The sequence below is a fragment of the Glycine soja genome, chromosome 3, assembly GCF_004193775.1.
Source record: "Glycine soja cultivar W05 chromosome 3, ASM419377v2, whole genome shotgun sequence".
NCBI classification, from domain to species: Eukaryota; Viridiplantae; Streptophyta; class Magnoliopsida; order Fabales; family Fabaceae; genus Glycine; species Glycine soja.
The window spans coordinates 37,375,962-37,400,352 of NC_041004.1; the positions used below are offsets into that span (position 1 = coordinate 37,375,962).

The 24,391-nt window shown below is 33.4% G+C and overlaps 3 protein-coding genes across 7 annotated transcripts; 2 read left to right on the forward strand and 1 right to left on the reverse strand.

Annotated features, from left to right (window-relative positions):
- The first annotated feature begins 1,434 nt into the window (after positions 1–1,434).
- Positions 1,435–4,402, forward strand: LOC114406732 (zinc finger CCCH domain-containing protein 30-like). Of its 4 annotated transcripts, none has more exons than XM_028369519.1 (2): positions 1,435–1,527; positions 1,736–4,402. In XM_028369519.1, the coding sequence occupies exon 2, from the start codon at positions 1,763–1,765 to the stop codon at positions 3,803–3,805; it is 2,043 nt and encodes a 680-aa protein (XP_028225320.1). In that variant the 5' UTR covers positions 1,435–1,527; positions 1,736–1,762; the 3' UTR covers positions 3,806–4,402. The 4 variants fall into 4 exon arrangements, with proteins under 4 accessions (XP_028225320.1, XP_028225321.1, XP_028225323.1 ...); XM_028369520.1 differs by having other exon boundaries at positions 1,445–1,527; positions 1,739–4,402; XM_028369522.1 differs by lacking the exon at positions 1,435–1,527 and adding an exon at positions 1,535–1,579 and having other exon boundaries at positions 1,739–4,402.
- A 7,208-nt stretch (positions 4,403–11,610) lies between these two features.
- Positions 11,611–15,137, forward strand: LOC114406734 (dehydration-responsive element-binding protein 2F-like). The gene has a single exon (XM_028369523.1). The coding sequence runs from the start codon at positions 14,005–14,007 to the stop codon at positions 14,857–14,859; it is 855 nt and encodes a 284-aa protein (XP_028225324.1). The 5' UTR covers positions 11,611–14,004; the 3' UTR covers positions 14,860–15,137.
- A 1,080-nt stretch (positions 15,138–16,217) lies between these two features.
- On the reverse strand, positions 16,218–22,991 carry LOC114406735 (DNA-binding protein SMUBP-2-like). Of its 2 annotated transcripts, none has more exons than XM_028369526.1 (16): positions 22,975–22,991; positions 22,638–22,812; positions 22,403–22,507; positions 22,018–22,086; positions 21,661–21,750; positions 21,459–21,542; positions 20,893–21,057; positions 19,857–20,044; positions 19,397–19,469; positions 19,108–19,161; positions 18,642–18,899; positions 17,784–17,990; positions 17,513–17,616; positions 17,020–17,164; positions 16,773–16,907; positions 16,218–16,681 (listed from the first exon to the last, which is right to left on the reverse strand). In XM_028369526.1, exons 2-16 carry the CDS (start codon positions 22,728–22,730, stop codon positions 16,505–16,507), a joined length of 1,947 nt encoding a protein of 648 aa, XP_028225327.1. In that variant the 5' UTR covers positions 22,731–22,812; positions 22,975–22,991; the 3' UTR covers positions 16,218–16,504. The 2 variants fall into 2 exon arrangements, with proteins under 2 accessions (XP_028225327.1, XP_028225326.1); XM_028369525.1 differs by having other exon boundaries at positions 19,397–19,526.
- Between the last annotated feature and the right edge of the window lie 1,400 nt (positions 22,992–24,391).

Genomic DNA, 24,391 nt, shown 5'->3' on the forward strand with positions numbered 1-24,391 from the left:
ATGTATGATTTATATCCATTGACTTGATAGTTTTTTTTTATTATGATTAAAATAAATTAAAAACTCAACTAAAAAAACAACACAAATATCTCAATAATGACAGATGACAGGAAATAAATGACAAAAAATGACTAAAAAAATATAAAGAAAAAAGAATAAAAAATTAAAAATGACATACACAACATTGAAAAGCCTAAAATATGCTAAAAACTAGTGTCTCTCGTCTCTTCGGTCTTAATATAAGTAATAAAATTTTCTTCTTATTTCATTGGTCTCAAATGCAATCACATTTAAATTATTTATGTTATATTTAATAAGTCTATCTTTAAAATAATGTTAATTTAATAAGATCAAAGACATTTTTTATATTTGATATTAAGTTTTAATGAATAATAATTTTTAAAAAAGATCTATTTTTAGTTAAAGTAACGCAAGTTAATAAAATTAACTAATTTTGTTTTGTTTATAATTAACACCAAATTGATGGAGTATCACATAAAGGAAATTATGTTAAAAAGTACTATAATAAAGAAAGATTGAGATACCGTGCTTTTTATCTTATCAATTATGTATTTCCCTTGCTTTATCTTTTTTAAAATATAATGGATGCATACCTTTTTCTAATTCTCATATATCATGAATCATGAATACAAATCCCTATTTCATGAGTGTTGCATGCAGTGTGTAACCTGTTTTTCATTCTTTCTTTTTTATTTCTCCATGATTTGACTTCCTCTAGTTCCACCACCATTAAACCACAATTGACTAGTGTCTGAAATCCGCGTCCGTAGGGTGCACCCGGATTCCAACACATCATTCCAATCCACTTCAATGCAACCGGTTGATCCGGTCACCGCACGCTGCAGATTTACCGAACCGGTAAAACCAGCCCGGCTTTTCAGTTTTCACCTCCACAGCCGGTTTCCTTCCATGTACTTTTTCACATAAAAGAAGAATCAGTGGCACACGTGTCGCCCAATGATTAGTTAAGCAGACGAAAATCTGGAACTGGATTCAGAGAAAAGTCAAAAGATTTATACAATTCCAATAAGTTCTCGCCACGTGCGCACTAGATCCTCGCTTTTATCCAAACCAAACCCAAGCCTCGCATGTGAGGTGAATTTGGACTGAATTTCCAGAAAATTTCAGCGAACGAGTGGGGAAAGTGTTAAATTATTACAAAGAGGAGCCTTTGTCGTAACTCGTTCCAAGAATAAAATCACTGAAACCCCCATTCTACCCCTAGTCTTTTCCCAAAACGACCATCATGTCCTCCGCTGCGTGACGAGGCGGAATGTGATTGGGAAACAAAAAAGGCGCTCCCTTGGTATCGCAGAAGAATAATCAATCTAACCATAATTTCCTTGCTTTCTTTTTTCTTTTATTAAAATAGTGATGTTTTTAATTTTCATACATAAATTATATATAATTATAGGAGTATATATATATATTTGTTTTTTTTTTTAGGCTTTGTCTTCTTTAGTTGGCTTTGGTATCTGGTGTGTTTAAATTCAACAAGAGACTACGGTATGAGTTTTTAAATGCTTTTGGATGTTTGTTGTAGTGCATCTTCTTTAATGTAAATTTCACTCTTTTTTTATCACAAAATATTTGTTGTTAATGGATTTTAGTTTTTGTCAGCGAGAAAAGATTAGAATGTTATTTATGTAGTACTGGCAGTACTACTATGTTGTTTAAGTGTTTTTCTTAAATGGGTTTGTGTTTTTTTCCTCAGCAGTTGAATTGAAGTTGAAGCCATGAGATGAATCACTTATCTCTTGACACCGAAGATTATTCTCTGTCAAGCTTGCTGGAGCTTGCAGCCAACAACGATGTTTCGGGTTTCAAAAGACTAATCGAGTGCGATCCTTCCTCCATAGACGAGGTTGGGTTGTGGTATATCCGTCACAAAGAGTCAAAGAAGATGGTCAATGAGCAAAGAACTCCTTTGATGGTTGCTGCTACCTATGGCAGCATTGATGTCATGAAGCTGATTCTTTCTCTATCAGAAGCCGATGTGAACCTCTCTTGTGGCCTTGACAAAAGCACTGCACTTCACTGCGCAGCTTCAGGTGGGTCTGAAAATGCCGTTGATGCTGTGAAACTGCTTCTGGAAGCAGGTGCTGATGTGAATTCCGTTGATGTCAATGCTCACCGACCCGGTGATGTTATTGTTTTCCCTACAAAGCTTGAACATGTGAAAAAAACCAGTCTTGAAGAGCTTCTTCAAAAAACCGATGATTGGAGTCTCCTTAGGGTGATCACAACAACAACCTCATGCAATGCTTGTTCACCTCCTTTATCGACCTCACCCGAGATTGAGATTGAGATTGAGATCGAGTCTCCTTGTTCTGCCCGAGATTCGAAGATGAAGTCAGATGAAGTCACTGAAAAGAAAGAGTACCCAGTTGCTCCGTCCCTTCCGGACATCAAGAACAGCATATACTCAACCGATGAATTCCGAATGTATTCGTTCAAGGTTCGACCTTGTTCGCGCGCTTATTCGCACGATTGGACTGAATGCCCCTTTGTTCATCCAGGGGAGAATGCCAGAAGAAGGGACCCGAGAAAGTTTCATTATAGCTGTGTCCCTTGTCCTGAATTTCGAAAGGGTTCTTGCAGGAGAGGGGATTTGTGTGAGTATGCTCATGGGGTTTTTGAATGCTGGTTGCATCCTGCACAATATCGAACCAGGCTTTGCAAGGATGGGACTAATTGTGCAAGAAGAGTTTGCTTCTTTGCCCACACCAATGAAGAGCTTAGACCTCTGTATGTTTCTACTGGCTCTGCTGTTCCTTCTCCTCGTTCGGGCGCGCCTTCTTCTGCTATGGATTTTGTTACAGCCATGACCATGTCGCCTTCCAGTCCTTCAATTGCTTGGTCTCAGCCTAACATCCCAGCATTGCATCTTCCTGGAAGTAATTTTCATTCCAGTAGATTGAGATCTTCACTCAATGCTAGAGATATTTCTATGGATGATTTTGATTTGTTATTACCTGATTATGATCAGCATCAGCAGCAGCAACAGTTCCTTAATGAGTTATCATGCCTCTCTCCACATGCTATGAATTCTAATCCCATGAACCGCTCTGGTCGAATGAAACTCTTGACTCCTTCAAATCTTGATGATCTGTTTTCAGCTGAGAGTTCTTCTCCTAGATATGCTGATCCAGCATTGGCTTCAGCTGTGTTTTCTCCAACTCACAAATCAGCTGTCTTCAATCAATTTCAGCAGCACCAGCAAAGCTTGTTGGCACCGGTGAATACTAATTTTGCTTCTAAAAATGTTGAGCATCCTTTGTTGCAGGCCTCATTGGTAATGTCTCCCCGAAATGTGGAACCTATTTCTCCAATGGGATCTAGGATTTCTATGCTAGCGCAACGTGAGAAGCAACAATTTTGCAGCTTAAGCTTCCGGGAACTCGGCTCCAATTCTGCTGCTTCTGCTGCCTCTACTACCTCTGCCAATTCTTGGTCAAAATGGGGGTCACCTAATGGTAATTTTGATTGGCCAGTTGGTGCTTCTGATGAAATAGGTAAGCTAAGAAGGTCATCATCATTTGAGCTTGGGAACAATGGTGAGGAGCCTGATTTATCTTGGGTGCAGTCACTTGTTAAGGAATCACCGGCTGACGTTAAAGGTAAATTTGCAACCACTGTCTCAAATGTTTCAGCAGCAGCAGCTGGATCCTCCAGTGAGGGATCAAACATGAGCACACAAATGGAGTCTGTTGTTGATCATGCTATGCTGGGAGCATGGCTTGAACAGATGCAGCTTGATCATCTTGTGGCTCAGCAAAACTAAAATGAGTTTCTGCTGATCCTGACGTATTTAACAAAAGAAATGTCTCAGTAAATAAAAATATATATTCTTTGTTGAATTTTGTTGATGGAAGAAGGTTACAATAACTAAAGAACGGATGCAGTACTAAGATAAAGAACCATTGAGGAAAATTCATTTTCAGGTTTAGTGTTACAAAAGTAACTTAGAAGGGTCAGAAAACCACTGGGTGGCGTTCACAGAATTAATGCCACTGAAGGGTTTTTTGGCTGCATATCTCTTCAAATTTTAGGTCCACATTCCTGTCATTTTTTCCTTCCTTGAGGAGCAAATGTTGTATCACAATGATCCTAAGTTTGATCTATCTTTTGATTTTATTTCTTTATATTTTGGGGTAGGATCCAAAGTTACAGAAGGGTCATTGGAGTAATTCCTTGTGTCTCCATTTTGGTCCAATTTTGGGGATGAAAACACAGGTTGGTTGCTGGATATGGTATTTCTTTTGTAATATGGAATAAATAGTTGTCGATGCCAAGGAGTTGGTAAGTTAGGAATATTTGAACATTGATCCTTTGGGCATGTAACATTCAATTGAAGTTTATTGCTGTATTATTTCTAATACCTTTGTCTCTATTCTAAATATCGCAGTGTTAGTAGTTTCTATTTGCATTGTATAAATAACTAAATTGTATCATCAAATCCTTAGTCTTTTATAATGGAGATTGTGCAGGAACTAAAATGCCATTTATAATGGATTCTTAGTCTTTCTACAATAGGTGGAAACACAATATTACATATTTGATGTCTAGGACTTGTGGTTTTTATTTGCATTGTATTCGTAACTGAGCTATCTGAGCATCAAATTCTGTTTGTGGAGTAGGTACTGTAGATTGTACACAAACTAAAATTCCATTTATATGGATTCTTAGTCTTTATACAATAGACGAAACACCATTTTACAATTTACATATTTGATGTGTAGGTCGAGTTACCCCTTTGCGATCCTATGGACCCATCAAATAAAATTGTGGACTTTGTGCCGTCCTACTTAACTAGGAATTAGATACCCAATGAAACACACTTCTGGTCAATTTTAGTTTATATATTTATTTAATTGAACCTCTTGTTATGGTGGACTTGCTTTACATATGCTAAAGGAGTATGGCATGCTTGATTAAGGTCTATTTTTCTTTAATAATTTATTGATTTAAAAATGTTTTAGAAGTTTCATGATTATTTGATAAGTTAAAATATTGATTTTTTTTAGTATAATATCTAATGCAATTAAAAATATAATTGAGAGAAATAGAAAAAAATTGTGAACATAAAATATTTTTTTATGGCTTCACTGTCGGCATTATTCTTTCACTATCTCCGGTGCTTTTGATAGCCAGTGTTGTCAATTGTCATTATATGCTTTTCTGAGTTGGAATTGAATTGACCCCATAACCAAATCGATATGAATATATCACTAAAGTTAGATAAAATTTCCTATAATAAAACAATTCACAAAGGAATTAATGTTAACAGTTTTGCTTTTACCACCATATCAGCATTACCTCCTTATGGACAATTTTTTGTATTGATACTCTTGATTTGTTCTCGCCTTTTCTTCCCACTTTTTTGCAGAAGGAATAATAATGCTTTAATCACGCATTCATATTCTATAAACATGATATAACCGACCTTCTCTTTTAAGGAACATTTGTATTCTCCTCTATTCTTATTCTGATGAGGAGTAATCGGTAGCTATAACATTGTCAGATACGAAAATTCTTTTTGTTGATAAGGATCTTACACATGTCATTTTCGGTTTTGCTTTTGAATCTCTTCTTTTCTGGAGCATATCAAATGTAATTAAATAGCTTTTGCCATTAGTGCTTTGCCCAAATAGGCAACTGATGAATGGTTTCACAAAAAAATATTTAACATTCAATATCTTCAAGCCTTAATGTTCTTCTTAATTTGATGGATTAATTAGTTGATTTTTTTTTTGTAAAAAAAAATAGTTGAACTTTTTGTTTTTTGTTTTTTGGAGTTGGAAGTCTACACACGTGGTGGTAAGAGGAGATTGAGAGAACAAACATATTTACGTGATTTACCGACCAGAATCCAAAATGGTAATCTTGATATTTTTCGTTTTCTCAAGAAGAAAAAGGAATTGAAATATGCGCAATGTTTATTGCACCAAGACGTAGAGTTTCTTATTTTGGTAGGCAAAACGTAGAGTTTCTGTAGTTCTGAGTATTTTAAGATGTAAAATGAGAGGATTGTAGGAAAAAACGAGGATATCTAATGTGAATATGTGATTATTCAATTCCCTTTAAAAATGTGATTATTCAATTATAGAACGGCAAGCAAATTACTTATCCAAAGCATATTAACCGTGTGTTTGGTAACATGTTTGTTAAACAGTCAGCGGAAACAACTCAAGTTTGCTTCTATGTCGTTTTCTTGCTCTGGACAAATATTTGAAGGATAACATAAATCACGAATGCTGATTCAAACACACTAAATTATGTGTGCAGATTTGGATAACATAAATCACGAATGCTGATTCAGAATGGCACTAAAAGCTCTGAGGAAGGAGTCAGACAAGGTAAATTACCTTTACTCTTCTACATTAATAATACCATATATTAATAATACCATATATGTAAAGTTATCAGAATAAACAATTTTACACAACTCTCTTATATATCTTGCTAGATCTTGCGTTCCTCGTGTTAAACATATTGGTGGTGAGTGTCTGAATTGTGGGATGAAACTAATTACCAGGCTTCTTAGACAAATTGTGTCTCCTACTCACCCTTGTAATTTTATTAGATTGTCGAATATATGAAATAATAAAAAATGTCATACAATATCAATATTTTATCTTATAATTAGTTTTCCTCGTATTTAGATTATCCCTTAGGAAGTTTCCATATTTAATTTAGATAATGGTCTAGTATTAGTAAGGGTTTGATCTTTATTTCTCATCAACGAATTGGAGGACATCATATTGAATCAAGTCAATATCAATTTTATCATACTCAGTGATCACTCTCTTTTTGGTCATTTTTCCTCTCTAATTTATAAAATATCCTTGCTGGATAGATGCGCAAATGAAGTTGCATTAGATTTCAATCTGAAGTTTCTGATTCTATTCCTATATATGTAGTAACTTCGTGGAGAATATTTCTTTAAATTAACAAGAAGGTAGCCAATAGATTAAGTCAAGCAAAATGTTGGGTGAAAGGCAATGGATAACAGCTTGGTTAAAAAGTGGACAAATATAGAAGCTGATCGATATGGCTTTCTTTTGTGTGTAGCCATATTATTTCTCTTAACTGTGAGAAAATGTATAATGTAAACGTATTTTTAATGTTCAACAGGATAGGATGGTAGGTGCAAAGCTAATAGCATCACTCATGGCCAGCGAAGATATGATTTTGGAAAACATATCAGTTGGACTATTACAAGCAAGGTCTTTACTCTCAACCATATCCTCGTCAGATCCTTCACCTGAGTTACAACAGCTATGCCGCAAGTTGCTAGCATGCATATCTTCTCCGTGAGCTGCGACAAACTTTTTTTCAAGTATATTAGAAAAGATCTCATTTAGTTGTTGTATCACTCTTCTCCCCTTTTTATTTATTTGTTCAGTATACATAGCATAGTTAACTTTTGTATGCGCAGATAATATATTTTTGAAATAGGCTTCATTGCATACTTGAATATTCATCATAGGAAGTATATATTCCCATGATCATGTTGTATACAATAGCTGTTAATACCAGTTTAATATCAAATTCAGGGATATATGCTTATGCACACATGCATACTGTTTTTTTTTTTTTTTTGGTACAGATTATATTATTTCTTCTATATCATGTATTATTGTCCTGTTGCTCCTTTTTGAAAATGAAACATCATGCAAGAGTTCAACTTGTAAACAGTTCTCTTAATGAAAAGCAAGGTTTTATAAAGAGTGTGGTTTGGATGAAAAATACAAGAAATTGTCAAAGAAAAATAGTTAGTATTTTTCTGAGGATTGATGGGGTATATAAAAGTTTGACTTTATTTGGTGTGACCACAAACAAACGGCTTGTCTTCACTTTTGCACAAGACGAGGATCACTGGATCATTATTTGAGTTTTGTCTCTGTAGATATTATTTTATTAGCAATATAAATACATTCATCATCCATAGTTGATTCATCATTATTCCTCGCACTCTCTCTCTCTCTCTCTCACTCTCTCACCAATAATGCTGCAACTGGCGTTTGCCGTGGCCTTCTCAGCTTTGCCTCTCACTTTATACATTCCTCCCATACGCAGTTTCAACCTCTTCGTCCAAACGCTACAGATCTTTCTACAAGATTCCTCTATCTTCTCCTTTCGCGCCTTTCTTCGCATGAGACTAGCTATTTCTCGCATCTTCAACTCCATCATCCACGTAACCTGGTAGATCATATCCTCTCTTTATTTTATTTTCTCTTTGATTGGATCCTAAATGAATTTCAAACTTTAGGGTTCGGATGTGTAACTATTTGTTGCTGTCATGACATGATTGATTGATGAATAAATAATAAAAATCATTAACTTGTATAATATTCTCCATTCTTCCTTGGTTAATTAATGTTCTGTTTTTTTTAAGAATTTTCCCTTCTTTTTTGGGAGTTAGTATCATATTGCTGAATAGTTTTGATGTTTGATTGTTGTGATTTGAGCCAAATTGCAATTTCGCTTCATAGGATTTTCTTAAATGAGATCCAATAAAATTTTCGATTGTTGTTAGCAAAGCATGCAAACCAGGAAAATTGCAGTATTGTTTAAAAAATACAGTTAAATTCATAAGAAATCATCTTTGAATTGTAAGATAATTACTATAAAAATTAAAAAGCTTTTCATGAACACATAATAATTTGTAATTATATGATATAGTAAAACCACCTGTCACATGGATTATTCAAGATGAGTTACTCCATATCTTAACTTGATTTTGAGTTTAAATTTTGAATAAACAGTTGTATTAAATGTTAGAGGTAAGATTATCTTCGGTAAAAAAATGTGTTGTATAAAAAAAAATAATATAGTGAAAATCTTTAACACGTTTCCATGCATAAACTACTTATATCCCAATGCGAATGCCAATGCTTATCTGATTCTGAGGTATCGAAAAAAAGTTATATCACGAGGAGTACAATTTAACTATCTCGCACTTATGTATGTTCTCTGTTCTCTTTATCTCTGTATTGTATACATTTTTACTGGAAAATATAAGTATAATTTGTGTTTGAAGAATGGCCTTTAAGCTTTTACATTTCAGCTAGGATTATAATGGGTTGGTTGGGAGAATATCTATGTCTTTTTCTCTTGTGGGGTTTCCTTTGACTATCTGGTTTTGATTTGTGGTTGGTCTTTTTCTACATGTCTTTTCTAGTAGTGTTGGACAATGGCTTTGGATTTTTTTGTGTTAGTTCCATTGGATCAAAATTCAAAACCGAGTTTGGTCTTAAAATTCACATTTAATTAAAACTGAAAAATGTAACTTAGATGTTAATCTCATTATTAATTTTAAGTTTTATTATAACTTTATTTATGAGATATGAACTTTTTGATACAAAAACATTTCACTTTAAATTTAACTAATTTAAACTAAAATTAATTCTGTAAAATTTAAATTATCTAAAATCATTTTTTTTCAATCATTGATCAAACTCAAACCATATACCAACAAGTCATTGGTTTGGATAGAATTTAACTTGAATTCCTTGAGCAAATCCTTAGATAAAATCTTGTTGAAATAAAAAAAAAATGATTGAAGAAAGAAATTTCATTAAAAGTGGTTACTTAAATTTTTGAGCAGAAATTAATCATTGAATTGAATACTTGATACTAAAAGTTGTTGGGATTAAAAAAAAACTCAACCAGTGAACTAAATTCTAAATCATGAATGACCGTTATTAGTTGGTACATACCACTATTTCAACAAACTTAGGGAAACCAACGAATTGCGTAGCAAATGCAAGTAGTATGTTGTTGATAATGAATTTTTTTTTCTTTTTTGTGTGGATATTAGAATCATGAATCTGACTTTTCTAAGATGAATTTATTGACTATCTCATCAATAAATTATTTGTTTTATCTTTAACCACTTTAAATCATATCCTAATTATGCTGGCTACAGTGTCCCAGTGTCATCATGAATACTAAATTTGGTGATGAGAAGGGTCACAGGGAAAATGTGGCAGATGGGACATCTTTGCATGACCAAAAATTAAGATATACTTATTTTAATCAGAAGTAAACAAAAATAATAATACGTATTTTAATGTTGCTGATGGAGTGACATTATTGCTGTGACAGCGGGAGGCAGGTGGCAATATTCCGCTCGTCTCTGCCCTCGTCCTTCTATGATTATTACAATTCTTACGGGAAGTTATTAATGATTTTGTTCAACAATTTACATTTTTTACAAAATAAAAATAATATAACAAGTTTAATTTTGCAGTTGGAATAATTAATTATATACAAAATTATTGTATAAATAATATAACAATTTCATTCAATCATATAAAGAGAGTGTAAGATAGTATTTCCCGAAGATATAAGATTGGTTTAATGATGAAGAGAAAAGAGAAAGGAAAGAAATTTAGATTCGAATCTCATTACTAATAAAAAAATTAACAACACAAACAATTAAAATTTATTGATAAAAAAAAAAAGAAGTAGAGTGTCTTCACATTTCTCTTTTGGAGAAGAGGATTGGATCATAAAAACAATATTTAAATGAAGTTTTTATTTTTAATTTTTAATTTTTCTTACCTTCTAAGAGGAATAGGGATGATTCAGGTGATGAGCATATTATGGGATACAAGCATGAAATGTGGGCTATTGTATCCAAATATAAATTTATATTTCAGAATGAATTTTCTGAAATACAGTGGGGAATCTCATGCAATATTGAGAGTACGGGATATAAATGTGTGAAATGTGTTCTTGACACTCTCTAGAGGATTTGGGCTAGCTACGATCATGAATCAAGCCTATGTGCTGACCCAATGCCCTCAACATACATCTGGAGCTGAACCTTGCTAAAATCCATCATTGAATGTAACCAATGAAATTGAACATTATCTGGAACCTATTCTATGGACCACGCACATTTTTTTATTTATCTTTCAGGACTTGTGGTGCGTGTATAAAATGCATATCATCCTTCTCAACACGAGAACCAAATACCAAAAATTTCTCTGGCATAATTATTAGGGATGTTTCCATGTATTTTTCTAAAAACACTTTTAAGAGAAAAAAAAAAGTTCTTCCTCAAGTTAAAATGAACTTTCTATTAGATAATTTGTAGAAACTCTCTCATAATTTCTCTAAAAGATGAAAAAATATCTACAAATTAATTAATGATGATTAACTAATAAAAAATTAATTTTAACTTACGGAGAATTTTTTTTTTATTTTCTTCTCCTACAAATACTTTTAGAGAAGTTTATCCAATATGGCCCTTAATAACCTTTGGTTCTTCAGCCTAGTACTGCATTATATAGAGTCTCCTTGCAACCTCAACATAAGCCCTGGCAGCTTCTTCAGATGTGGCAAAAGAACAAAGCCTGTATGAGCATATCAATGTATGTCCAATGTATTTAAAAGGCTAATTTTGTCTAATTTACAATTCTTGTTCTCTATTTTAAAATAGAAACATTTAGTCCTTTAGTTTTAAAAATCAGTAAATTTGATTTAATCTTTCATTTTACATACATTTTATTATATTTATTTAATGTACCATAAAAAATTATTTAATTAATGAAAATGTAAAAAAAAAAAGTAATGAAGAAAAAATTAAAAATTTAATCAAAATTAAAGTTTTTTTTTTTTTTTGAAAATTGAAAAACCAATGTGTTTATTTTAAATTAAGATAACTAAAATTGCAGGATGAGTAAAATGGATGGACCAAAAATTGATTTTAACCTATTCAAAAAGGCTGTATGCAAGATTATCTCATTCGTCTTGGGCTTTGTTGAAATAAACTTTTTCATAAACATTTATAAAAAGAAATAAGAATGATGGCTTAAAATATGGCATGTACGTTTTGAATAATTTGCAGTCTTTTATCCTTTCTTTTAGGAGGAGGCAAAATACCCTCAAACTTATTTGATTTGTATCCTCAGTTCATTTTAGCTTAAGGTTTATTATTAGATTGCAAAAAGTAGCATCCTATTATGGTTTTACCTTTGCAAAATCGTTACAAGTCGTTATGTTGGGAAATAAAAATGTCCCTGAAGTAACGTCCAACATAATATTCAAATGATTAGTACAATATGTAGGTGTGGTTGCTTTTGTAAGATTTGTTTATCAAGTATTCCTTAATTATGATATTTCTGTCACCAATGTAAGCTTATAATCTGATATTTTCTCCACTCCTTTAATTGCCAGCTGGTCTCTTTGCCATATAAGGATAACCATGTCATAATCATTAATGTTGTCTTCCAAGCATATAAGCATTATCATTTATCACTCACATGAATATTTCTAGTTAACCGGCATGGTCATCAATCATCCCAATGTAACCATGTTAATGTTATCATTCGGTATATGATATGGACATTATTCTGGGGCATGAGTGGTAATTCACGATGGCATGCACATAGAGATTAGAGAGCAAGCATGGGATAAAGGTGACCTAAGTCTCGAGAATCAGGCCGTGTATGGCAGGACAACATGTGAAATATAGTTCGTGAATTGCATATTGTTGAGGTGGATCTTATTTATAACACTTCTCCTCCTCAAGGACAAATTCAACTCTGTTGTATATAGAATCCAAAGATGGGTGTCAGAGTTCATTCAAGACAATCACTGTATCACTTGGAAAAAAGTCTTTGCAAAATATTCTAGTCTCCACCTCAAATAACATTAAACATTTTTTTCTCTTATTTTTTTATGGACAAATATCAATTATTAATTTTTATTAGTAAGAAAAAATAAATTTATAACATTTTTTTTCTTTTCTTCAACACCCCGTCAACCTTATGTCTCATTCTCTCCCGTTTCTTTGTATAATTGGAATCACTGTCTTTAATCTATATTTATATACAAACATAGAATAAGGTTATTGTGGTGCCAAATAGGAGGTTTGTTGTGTAACAATCGTGCCAACTTGGGTAGGCACGGATGTACCAAACCCTTGGAAGCAATAGGATTGCATTTTATCATTCAAGGACATTGCATTGTCAACGTCGAGGAGTACTGCTATAACTCCTAATCCTCTTAAACTTGATCCCACAACCAATCAATTCAGAATCATTGGCCCATTAAGCTTCAAAGATTTTCACAAATCATTATCCTCATATATAGTAAAAAGTAGATATTTATATTTATGTATATTTATTTCTCTGTCTTAATTAAGTAATAAGTAGTACTCAATGGATCATCCATGCTCCACCTAGCTCCAGATAAAGTTTGACCCGTGAGCGGTAAAACAAAAATAAAAAAGGAAATGTGAAATAAAATGGCCCCAATCAATGAAAGACAACGTTTAAGAGCTTATCAAGTATGGCATTAAATTTATCTTGCATGGGCTATCAAGTATCATCAGAAGGGCATTGCATTAACTCAAAGTAGAGGTTTAGTGGACCATCAAATAAATTTATCTTGCATGGGTTATCAAGATGATCATCACCCTCCACTGAATCCTTTTCGGTTTCTAAAAGAACAAAATGCATGTTCTCTTAACATTCCCCTTTCAGTCAACAAAAATTATACTGTAATTACTACCACGTGTTAAGACCATGCATGCATATACACATCAACCGGTGCCCGAATTACCAAGGCCGTAACCCCGAAGGAAATATAAGATTAGTTGAGTAATTAAAAAAGAAAAAAAAATTAGGAAAGTTTGTGAGTTTGATTTTCTCTATTAACAAAAATTAATAAACTAACCATTAACATGATAAAAAAAATCAATAAGAAATTAAAAAGAAAAATAAGGATTTGAAACAGTGAGTGAGTAGCACACACAATGAATAACGGTCACATGCGTTATGCTACTTCTCCAAACGTGAAAACATTTATACCAACCTACACTCCTTGCTCCTACATATCCCGCGCCTTACATGCAGTTCCAAGTATCACCAAACCAAGTAGTGATACTCATATTCAGTACTCAATACTCACAGCACCACTTTCAAGTGTTCAAAGTTGAAGTATCCCAATATCAACTAACCATATATGGATACTTGCAAGAAGTTCCCCTTGAAGCCATGGAAGAAAGGGCCAACAAGGGGGAAAGGCGGCCCCCAGAACGCCTCGTGTGAGTACCGAGGCGTTCGGCAGAGAACTTGGGGCAAATGGGTTGCTGAGATAAGAGAGCCAAAGAAGAGAACTAGGCTCTGGCTTGGTTCTTTTGCCACAGCTGAAGAAGCTGCCATGGCTTATGATGAGGCTGCAAGGAGACTCTATGGTCCAGATGCATACCTTAATCTCCCCCACCTTCAACCAAGGTCCACTTCAACTACTATCACATCATCAGGGAAGTTCAAATGGTTCCCTTCCAAGAACTTCATTTCAATGTTCCCTTCCTGTGGATTACTCAATGTAAATGCTCAACCTAGTGTTCATTTAATCCACCAGAGGCTACAGGAGCTTAAGAGAAATTCAGTTGTCAGTCAATCGCCGCCTAATTCATCCAATGAACCAAAGGAAGAAACTCAGACTGTAGGCAGCAAAAAAGATGGAGAAAATCCACCAAAAGATGATCAAATGTTGTCAGAGGAGGTTCTTGGAGATCTTCAGGAGAAACCCCAGATAGACCTCCATGAGTTTCTTCAACAGATGGGAATCCTTAAAGAAGAAAGAGAGTCAGAGAGAACTGATAGCTCAGGAAGTTCATCAACAATGCCTGAAGCTCTGTTGAGAGATGACAATGATCATCATTTGGGAGTGTTTTCTGACAATAGTGTTAACTGGGAGGCATTGATTGATATGCATGGAATTGCAGGTATTCAGGAATCAGAAGTCACTCAGCTTGAAGCATATGACCCAAATGATGATCTTACTTTCTCAACTTCCATTTGGAACTTTTAAGAAACTTGTTTTTTTTAACAAAAAGAGAATCAGGTTAGATATGGATACTTAGCATATAAAGCCTAAGGAGAGATCACAAGGTTTTGGTTATCCAACTACTCTCTAGTCCTGTTTATGTCTGCAGAATTTCAATCTGTTGGCAGCAGTGTAAGAGAAGGAAAGTAGCTAGAATAGAAGACTACTAGTGAGAAAGTAGCTTATTTCAGTAGTTGTGACAGGAAAATGGAGAAAATAATATCAGTCTGCAAGTATTGTTGTAACTTGACTTACTATTAGCAATTTAGGGAATTGTTAACTTTTAGCTTTCTTTGTTACCTCCTCCTTATGCTTTGTTAACCCAATATAAAATACAAGTTGGACTAATAAAATTTAAGCTCAAAATCATTTTGGCACAACCCATCCCTACCTGGTAGCCTGACTGAGTTGCTTGTGGTAGGCCAAGCCAACCCCCTACCCCAAAATTAGAAAAATTATAAAACTAAAAAATAAAAATAAAAAATGTGCTTTTATTTATTTATTTATTTTGTGATGTTCTATACTTTGCGATATCATGAACTCTTACTTTATTATGTAATGAGTTTCTAATATTTTTTATTATATTGAGCTCTCTTTTTTTTAATGAACGTCATCAAGTTGCGACCTGTGAAAAACTAAAATAAAGGCACAAAACCAAAAACGAGAATTTCAAAAAAAAAAAACATGGAACCATGGCTAGCCTTATTCGGCCCAAAACCCGTAGAAGGCTTAGTTAAACTAAAAAAATTAGACATTTATTTCTTGCACTTCAACTATTGCATCATGCACCTCCCATTAAATGAGAGTGCAAGATAAAATAGCCCAAAAATTACTAGTAAACAATTAAAGGTCCAAAAATATGATGGCCCATCATGGTTAAACCAGCTTGTTTGACCCACAACCAGTAAAGGGCAGGCTTAAAAAATACTGACCCACAATTAAATTAGCCGGACCCAAAAATATAATGACCCATAGCTCGAATTGATAGCTTAGTTCATCACGATGGTTGAAATTTATTAAAATTCGGAAAATTTGATGGATCTCATATTTTATTTAATTTTTTTCTTTTGATTTTATAGTGTGCTTCTAGCATTATTCCAATAATATCTTATCCCACTTGGTAAAGTTGGCTAGGTACAATTGAGTTTAGTAAAAAATCCAAATTTTAAAGGATATATTCACCATGATATCCCTTTTAATAATGTCTTCTAATGTCCTTAGTCCCCCCCTCAATTCCTTTTTCTGTAACATTAAAAACCATGCAATCTATTCCCTTGATAATAGAAGTTTAGAAGAAGTATTTTAAATTAAAACTGGCATGGTTACAATTTACAAGTATCATATACTACATATGAAAAAGATTACGTAAATAGAAGGGACTACTCCAAGTCCACATTATTCTGAAAGTAATATTGTTTCTTAACAAAATCAAAGTAATAACATTAGTAGATACCAAGAATTTTTTTCTTCTACATAAAATGGTTCTATAAAAACTATCAACCTTTTTCCATTCCAAATAGCTCAGGAAAGATTTGAGAAACCTACACAGATCTACTAGCAACATCACCAAAATCAACAAATTGATCACATGAGAGTGCGACAATAGAAATCTTAACCCTGTGAATCTGGCCTACTCATTCTGGTACTCAGATGCACTTAGATATTCACCATGCTCCTCAAAATACTCAATCAATCGCTTTAGAAATCCGTCACCACTGACTGTCTCTGTGTCACAGACAAGACAGCATTGCCTTCTGGACCGTGTCACAGCCACATTCATTCGCCGGCGATCACTCAGAAAGCCAACCTGAAACATATTTCCAAATCTCTCTTATTCTTCACAGCATGCTACCAAAATCTGCCACATAACACATATATAACAGCCTTGTTAGAAATACCTCTTTTTTTGAATTTGATCGAACCATTGATATAATAATGGCTTCCTTCTCCCTTCCCTGGAATCCATCAACTGTTGAGATTTCAACATCCTTCAGCCGGTCCTCCTTGTTTTTCAACATCTTGAGTAAAACAACCTGAAAAACATCTACCATATTGCCATCCTTCACAGAACTACTAGAATACTAAGCCTGTGCCTACAGAACATTTATAATAAAGATTCACACTTCACATAGAACAATTTCATACCTGTGCAGCATACGGAGTAATAATTCCAATATCAGAAGGAAGCACCCCACTTTGCACTAGTCTCTTTGCGTGAGTCACGGTAACCTCAGCTTCACCTTCATTAAAGGTGCTATCTTCTTCATCTTTCTTTTCTTCCATGTCACATCTGAATCTCATCAATATAAGCAGTTTGATCACATTCTGTTTGGAAACAAACTCCCAAGGATATCAAACAATCTATATTTAATTCATATGAAATATAATGAATTCTTTCTCCTAAGCTTCCTCATACCAGTTTGGTCATATGCTAATTGCAAAATTCTTGATTAGATAGAAGAAACCAGTATACTAATTGCTGAATATAGATTATTCAAAACACCAAATAATTATAAACAAAATGATGGTATATCAATTTTCATTAGGAAGAGAATGGCATGCCTTAATTCCACATGTCCCTCCTAATCAAGCAGTTCTGAGAAGATAGAGTTTTCAACAAGGAAATAATCCAACATACCCAGCTGTGTCTATGAGAAGGAGGGTTGGTTCAGTAGAATTTGTCCGCTTCACACCCTCAAGATCATATAACATATGCGCAGTAACACTTGGATGAGCCTTGATCTGTTATCACAAAATGCCATGCATAATGATCAAATAAAATGTTCACCCCTCCCCCCAACATAATATAATTTTACAGTTCAGGATTGATAAATTATGCTTTGTAGTGGCATATAAAGATTGCTTTACAGTGATGCAATCTTGAGACAAGCTTAAAAAACTAGGAGTACCTTACTGTTGTAAAGCTCTTTAGAAGACCAATCCATGATAAGTTCATGCATACGATACTGGATTGTAAGCATTGATGTGATTTCATCTCCATACATTTCTGCAAGTCGTTCAAAGAGCGTTCTTCCTAAGCCTTTCTTCTCGGCTTCAACACTTTGAATGGTTGGAGGAAGTTGAAGATGGTCCCCTGCAAGTATACATCTTGAACCCTAAAACAATGAACTCTTCATTTAATTCATTATAATCAAAACAACACCATGTAATGATTAGAAGGATATATATTTTAATGCTGAATCAAACCCAGATGTAGTATCAAGCTTTTAGTTTTTCCAGTCTAGAGCAACTTTTCTTTTGTAAAAGACTACATTTTGGTATTTAACTTCCCTTATAAGACTTTCAATTTAATTCAGTTCAGTTTGATATTTGATTTATATCTTTTATACATTCTGTTGTGTTGAATCCGGGACACTATACAAGACTATTGGAGAACTGGAGGATACTGTCGGGAAACACTTTCTCTTATAATCATCATCAAAGTAAAAATCAGTTCAGGATCAGTAGTAGTACTTAATGCAATAAAACTAAAAATATTTTTAGTTTTCAAATTCTGGTGCGATTTTACTGTCTTAAATAAACCAACCTTGTTTTTATTTCAATATATGTTGGGGTTCCTAACAATATCACTTCTTCATTTTCCCTCCCTCTCCCACCTACCACACACTGGTGGTAATATGAAGTGTTCAAACAGCAATAAAACATGACATGTGCTTGTAATCAGAAGATAAAAAGAAGTCTGAAATCTGAATGCAGTAGTGTTATGAATAACATCAAGTACAGTGACATATTCTTTTTCACACTACCTTCAGTATAGGTATCCAGCATGCTATCTCAAGTGCTTGAGCAGCTTCATCAATAATCACCAAATCAAATGAAGTGCTGTCTAGTTTTTTAGAGAAAGCCCCAATCAAAGTAGTTAATATTACATCTGCACTTTTAAGTACATCTGTTACAGCAAGCTGCTGCCTTTTACGTTCTTCTTTGGATAGAGTCCTAAGTTCCCTTTGTATGTCCTTTCTAGTATTTCTGTCTTTGGTTTTCAGCAGCTTTCCATTCAATGCCTGAAAAAAATAGGCTATATCAGGTGAAAAGTAATATTGCATAATTATATATTTAAGCTAACATGAAGTTAATGCTGACATCAATGATAGCATCTGAAGTAACACTCCCAGAAACATCAGCTAGATGAAATTAACAATGTTGGTAAATGGTAATAAAATCACAATGAAAATTAAGATTCAGATTTGCAACTTTTGCTCTAAAACTTACCTTCATTTCTTTCCGAATGTCATTTGCAAGACCACTATTATCTCCTCGTAGTACCTAATATCAGAGAAATTCAATAAGGAATGGTGAAAACATAGTGTGATCTGTGACATAAAACATTGCATTTGAAGAATGCCAAATACTAAGTAACTCAATCCATCATCTGACACATTGTTTAAAGAATATGTATAACATGACATAAATTTTGACATTTTACTGATGCTATTGTGGAATGGTAATAAAAATATTGGATAGAAATAATTTAGTGTTTAGATAAGTTGTCACTATGTACCTGAGCATCCAGCGCACTGTCCAATACTTGAGGCAATAAACGTGCAGGATGACCCACTCTCACCAGCTTAACTCTAGCAGAAAACGTCATCATGAATGAGTATAAAGTATCAACAAATGATTTTACACACCTGATAAAACCAAACCAAACCAAATGGAGAAAGCACATCTCACCAGAGAGTGGGGAAAAACAACAAAAAGTAAATAAGAACAGAAACATTAAAAAAAAAATGGTTTCCAAATTATAAACTTCACAAGACATTACTTTCTGAAGGTGGTGAATTTTGTAAGAACGTATTCCTTTTCTTCTAAATTACTGGTTCTGTGGACAAATGTTTTACAATAGCAGACATTGCTTATCTATGTTGTCAGATGTTAAAGCTACCATTACAAGTCACAGCACTCCAATCTGAGTAAAACCAGTCAATTATTATAGGGCCAAACAGAATCAAATATTGTACCTATGTGGAACTAGCCGCTCAACAATGTTGTCCACAGCAATATTTGAGGCAGCACAAGCAAGAATCTTAGATCCACGTTTCACTTCTTGTAATATAATTTCTACAACTGTTGTAGTTTTTCCCGTTCCAGGTGGTCCATGCAACAAGAACACATTCTTCGATGATAGAGCTTTTGAAACTGCTTCTTTCTTTGGAGATAAAAACAGAAATACATAATTTTGTGAACACAAGGCAGACGTGCAAAGCAGAAAAAGATGAACTAATTGTGTAAAAATATCACTCTTATAATAACAGGTATATTCTGCATTGGTTAATTGATACAACAAGAAGCCGCTCGAATTTGACTATAATACAGAGCATGTCCTAGAAATGTGTAATATTCTAGCTTATTTATCCGGTGGTGATGAATAAAATTCATGTAACTTCAGGCCAAAATAGTGAGTTTTTTTAGCTATGATTAGACAACAAATAGAACCCTAAAGTTGTATTCTTTTAATTCCTGTGATATTTGTCATAGATTTTAAAGTAATCCAGTTAAGACCATAAAAATAATAAGAAATTTCAAAAATTGAGAATGGTTCAAAATGTAAAATAATTATTATGAAATATTTTTTAGAATCAGGATTTAGAATGCTTGAAGAAAAAATATCTAACATGGTTGAGCACTCAAGTGACTAATGAAGTAAATATTTCCAATTCTGTAGTGTAAGAATTTAACACTTTCTGAATGTTAACAATAGAGTGGTAAATGTTCCCAAACTGAAAATAGTTTTGCTAGGAGTGCCTAAATCACAAATCTTTTAGTTTCCCTAAAGAAAAAGACCTATTCACAGCAATAGGCATAAAGTGTAACTAATACAGAAATATTCTTTCTGTACCAAAGAAAAAGCTTTATGCTAATTATAAAGGAACAAGAAACCGTAAATGAAATGATACATTGAATGAAAATAGATTACAGAAAGTAGAAAACTAATTGGAAAAAAACATAAAAAAAATTAACAAATAAAGTGACTGAGCAAGAAATTAGGTTACACACCTGGGAGTGATCAAGATTTTTATTAAAGGGAGTGGAAGATACATCCTTCTTGGACACTGTTGGTGGCCTCTCCCCAAACAAGACAGGAATCAGATCAGAGGCAGGACCCTTGTGCACTCCTTTACTCAACTGTATCAACGCGTCTTTCATCCTGCGATAAGTCACCTACATGAGCAACAAATATTTGCAGCACATAAGAACCTAGGAGCCAGAAATTGATCAAAAAAGGTAAAAATGCCAAGCGAGCGACATGTTATTATTTACACAACAGAAAACAATAAGCTAACTAACCAAAAGGGAGAGCAAAAGCTGCATATTAGGGTTCTCTCAGTGCTTATCAGTATTTATGCAAATCTAAAATTATAAAAAACTTCGTACCCCATTGCCCAGAGGCTCTTCGCTATGCGAAGGTATGGGGGAGGGATGTTGTATGCAAATCTAAAATTATATTCCAGCAAAATTCATGGAACCTCAGAGTAGTCATTGAATTATTTTTAATCAACCTGCATAACTACTTTATACAAGAAGAAATAAAAAGCCACCTATTTATGAACTTATCAGCATACCTCATTTGCTACTTTTTCCAGTCTTAGGGGACTGTTTAAACCGTCTTCCGGTATATCATCAAAAGCAATGGTTATTGATGAGTCCTGTTATTAATTGTATCAAACCAGTAAGTCAAATTTATATCCAAGCTGGAACCATCTGTAGCCAACAGCATGTGCAATTTTATTTTCTTTTCACAAATTGAATCAATAAGGTAGGTACCTTTAACCTGTAAACAACACCTTGTCCAAGAGCAGGAGAACCTAAATCAGCCTTGTTGAGTTTTAAAACAACAACATCATGAGTACCAAACTGCCCAAAAGAAAACCACATTAACTCCTGAATTGTAATACAATATGCATTGAATAAATAGAAAAAAAAGTCCTATCAGTAATACAAGATGGTTTTGAGGCAAGTACTTATACTGAATAACAACAGGAAGGAGGAGAGAGAGAAATGCATGAAATTACAATTAAACTAGGTTCATACAAGACAAGACTAAAATGCACAACTTTAAAGTTAGGTCAAGCAGTATGGTCAGTTTGATAGAGAACAGATAAAAGAAAGTCAATCTTTTACCTTGTGTGCAGGAAGAACATCTCCTTTTGTTGACTGGAACTCGATCAGAGACTTCCCCATAAGCCCTGTCTATTTCAGGATAAAGAAAGGAACACAAACATATGAATACCATATGAACTGAAGCTCCACTCCACTTACTACTTAAAAAATGCACAGGAAAACAAGAAAAATCAACTGTAAACATAGCTAGCTCCATTTCTTTGATACTCTTGAAATCTCAACAACAATGAAATAAGATAAACATAAACATAAAATTCCACTTCATCTAATATTTTGATATTTTTGAAATACAACGGCTTGCCTCCATTTTCAAACCAACAAATTATATGGCAGTTCAAAACAAAAGAGGAATTAGAGGAGCAGGAATAAATAAATAAAAAGTAACCTGGACATCGACGCACTTCAAGTTGAGGATTGTAGAACCCCTCTTTTGAGCAGTATCCAAATTCCTGGACGCACCAGTGGCGATCGAGCTTGAAATCTCAGCTTCCTAAGAAGCCACATGATAAAAAAAAATAAAAATCGAAACCTCGTAAAACAAACCAATTTTTGAAAGTTATGATCGATTTCATGGTTGTAACAATTGCGATGATAACAGAAAAGAGAAGAAGAAAGAGTACCTTTTCCAAGTCAAGAAGAGGAGCGGTAATGGAGATGAATTGCTCCAAAGAGAGAGGCGATGCCTTCTTCTTACTTCCCGTTCCCGTTGCCATTCTCGCACTCACTGTCACCGTTAAGTGCTATCTATCGATGAGATGAGAGAGACACCAGCTGCGCCCAACGTTACTGTAAGCACTGGCAATACACATGGGAAAGTTAACACATGAAAATAACTTATTAATAAAATATTTTAACTTGACAAATTTAATATTAAATATGTTTGTTTTACTTTATTTTAATAAAATAATTATTTGTTTTATGGACTTTTAGTAAATGCTTGAAGCAATATATTATTACTATTATCAATGGAATGGAGGAGTAGAGTATAGCGGAAAAATTTAATCTCTCCCAATGAACACGTTTGGATTGCCGGTAGAATTGTTTAAACTTACGTTTCAAGAAGGAACTTCATTTATTATGCTTCGATACAGCGGTCTTGGGCTTGTGCTGCCGCAAGTACACTACATATCCAAACAAACATGTATGTAGAAAACTAAACACCAAAATAGAAGAGATGTTAATATTTAATGTTGAATCATTAATATATTATATTTGAAAAAAGATATCTGTAAATTCACAAAAATTAATTTAAACCAAAGTATACTATGGTGATCCCAACAAGCTTCGTTCATTTTCAAGTACTTAGGCAATGGCTGCCATCCTCCATTCATTTTGAATAGTATACATGTTAGCCAAAAAAAAACGTATTATTATGTATTTGGCCAAAACCAGTGCTATATGACAAATGGTCTTGTGCTAGACTCTTGGACAACATGAATGGATCTTCTTATATAGGCATAATTCTTATCATACTACTAATCAAAATCTCAAATAATATATTTGAAAAAAAAACAGCATGAGCTTCAACAGAAACTTCCTTGTATTTAACATAAAAAAAATCCTTGTATTTTAGTTTTACTTGTAATTAGTGTGCTTATACATAAGTTACTATTGATTTTTTTCATATTGACGTTCTGATAATAAAATCATTTGAAAAGAAAAATAGACACAAACATTGAATAAATAATCATATCAAAATTCGTAAAATCTTATTCAAAATGTGATTGTTTTTCTCTTCAGATAACTTGATGCAAAAAGCTCAAACTAAAATTGTTTTCCCTTCTACACTTCTTTAATTTGGCATTGATTTTATTAATTCTCTTTTGACTTTTACAAGTTAAATAGGAGTTGATGTTGCTCCATCACAGTTGCTCTAATTCTTCATGACAATCTGGATCTTAGCACAATTAATTTTGGAGAATTTGTTTGTGCACTCAGCAATTTTTTTTTGTACATTCAACACTTTTATTTTTTTCAAAATTACCCTTCACAAACTTACGGATTCGTAATCTGTAAACTTACGGATTAACCATTCATATATACATATGGATTGACAATCCACATTATGTAAATTTAGTATGTAAATCGTCACAAAAATAATTATGTAAATTTACATGTGCATTAAATATATAATAGAAATTAATGCACCAAAATTAATTATCATAAAATTTATTATGTAAATTTACATGTGCATTAAATATAATTAGAAATTTTAGTCTTATATATAACAACATTAATTATTTTATAGCATAATTGGTTTATTAGTGTAGTTAGTTAGAACATCATATTAATAGCCTGAAAGTTACATGTTTGAATCTTATATGAACCATTAATTTGTAAAACACTTTAAAAAAAAATTTGTAATTTGTATGTA

What these genes read in the sequence shown, in the direction of transcription:
- LOC114406735 (XM_028369525.1), bottom strand. Translation starts at nt 22,730, where the DNA reads ATGGCAACGGGAACGGGAAGTAAGAAGAAGGCATCGCCTCTCTCTTTG. An exon ending in CTCTTCTTGACTTGGAAAAG is followed by an intron (nt 22,508 to 22,637) that starts GTACTCTTTCTT and finishes GTGGCTTCTTAG; the next exon opens with GAAGCTGAGATTTCAAGCTC. An exon ending in AAAATCTTGATCACTCCCAG is followed by an intron (nt 20,045 to 20,892) that starts GTGTGTAACCTA and finishes TTATCTCCAAAG; the next exon opens with AAAGAAGCAGTTTCAAAAGC.
- LOC114406734 (XM_028369523.1), top strand. Translation starts at nt 14,005, where the DNA reads ATGGATACTTGCAAGAAGTTCCCCTTGAAGCCATGGAAGAAAGGGCCA.
- LOC114406732 (XM_028369519.1), top strand. Translation starts at nt 1,763, where the DNA reads ATGAATCACTTATCTCTTGACACCGAAGATTATTCTCTGTCAAGCTTG.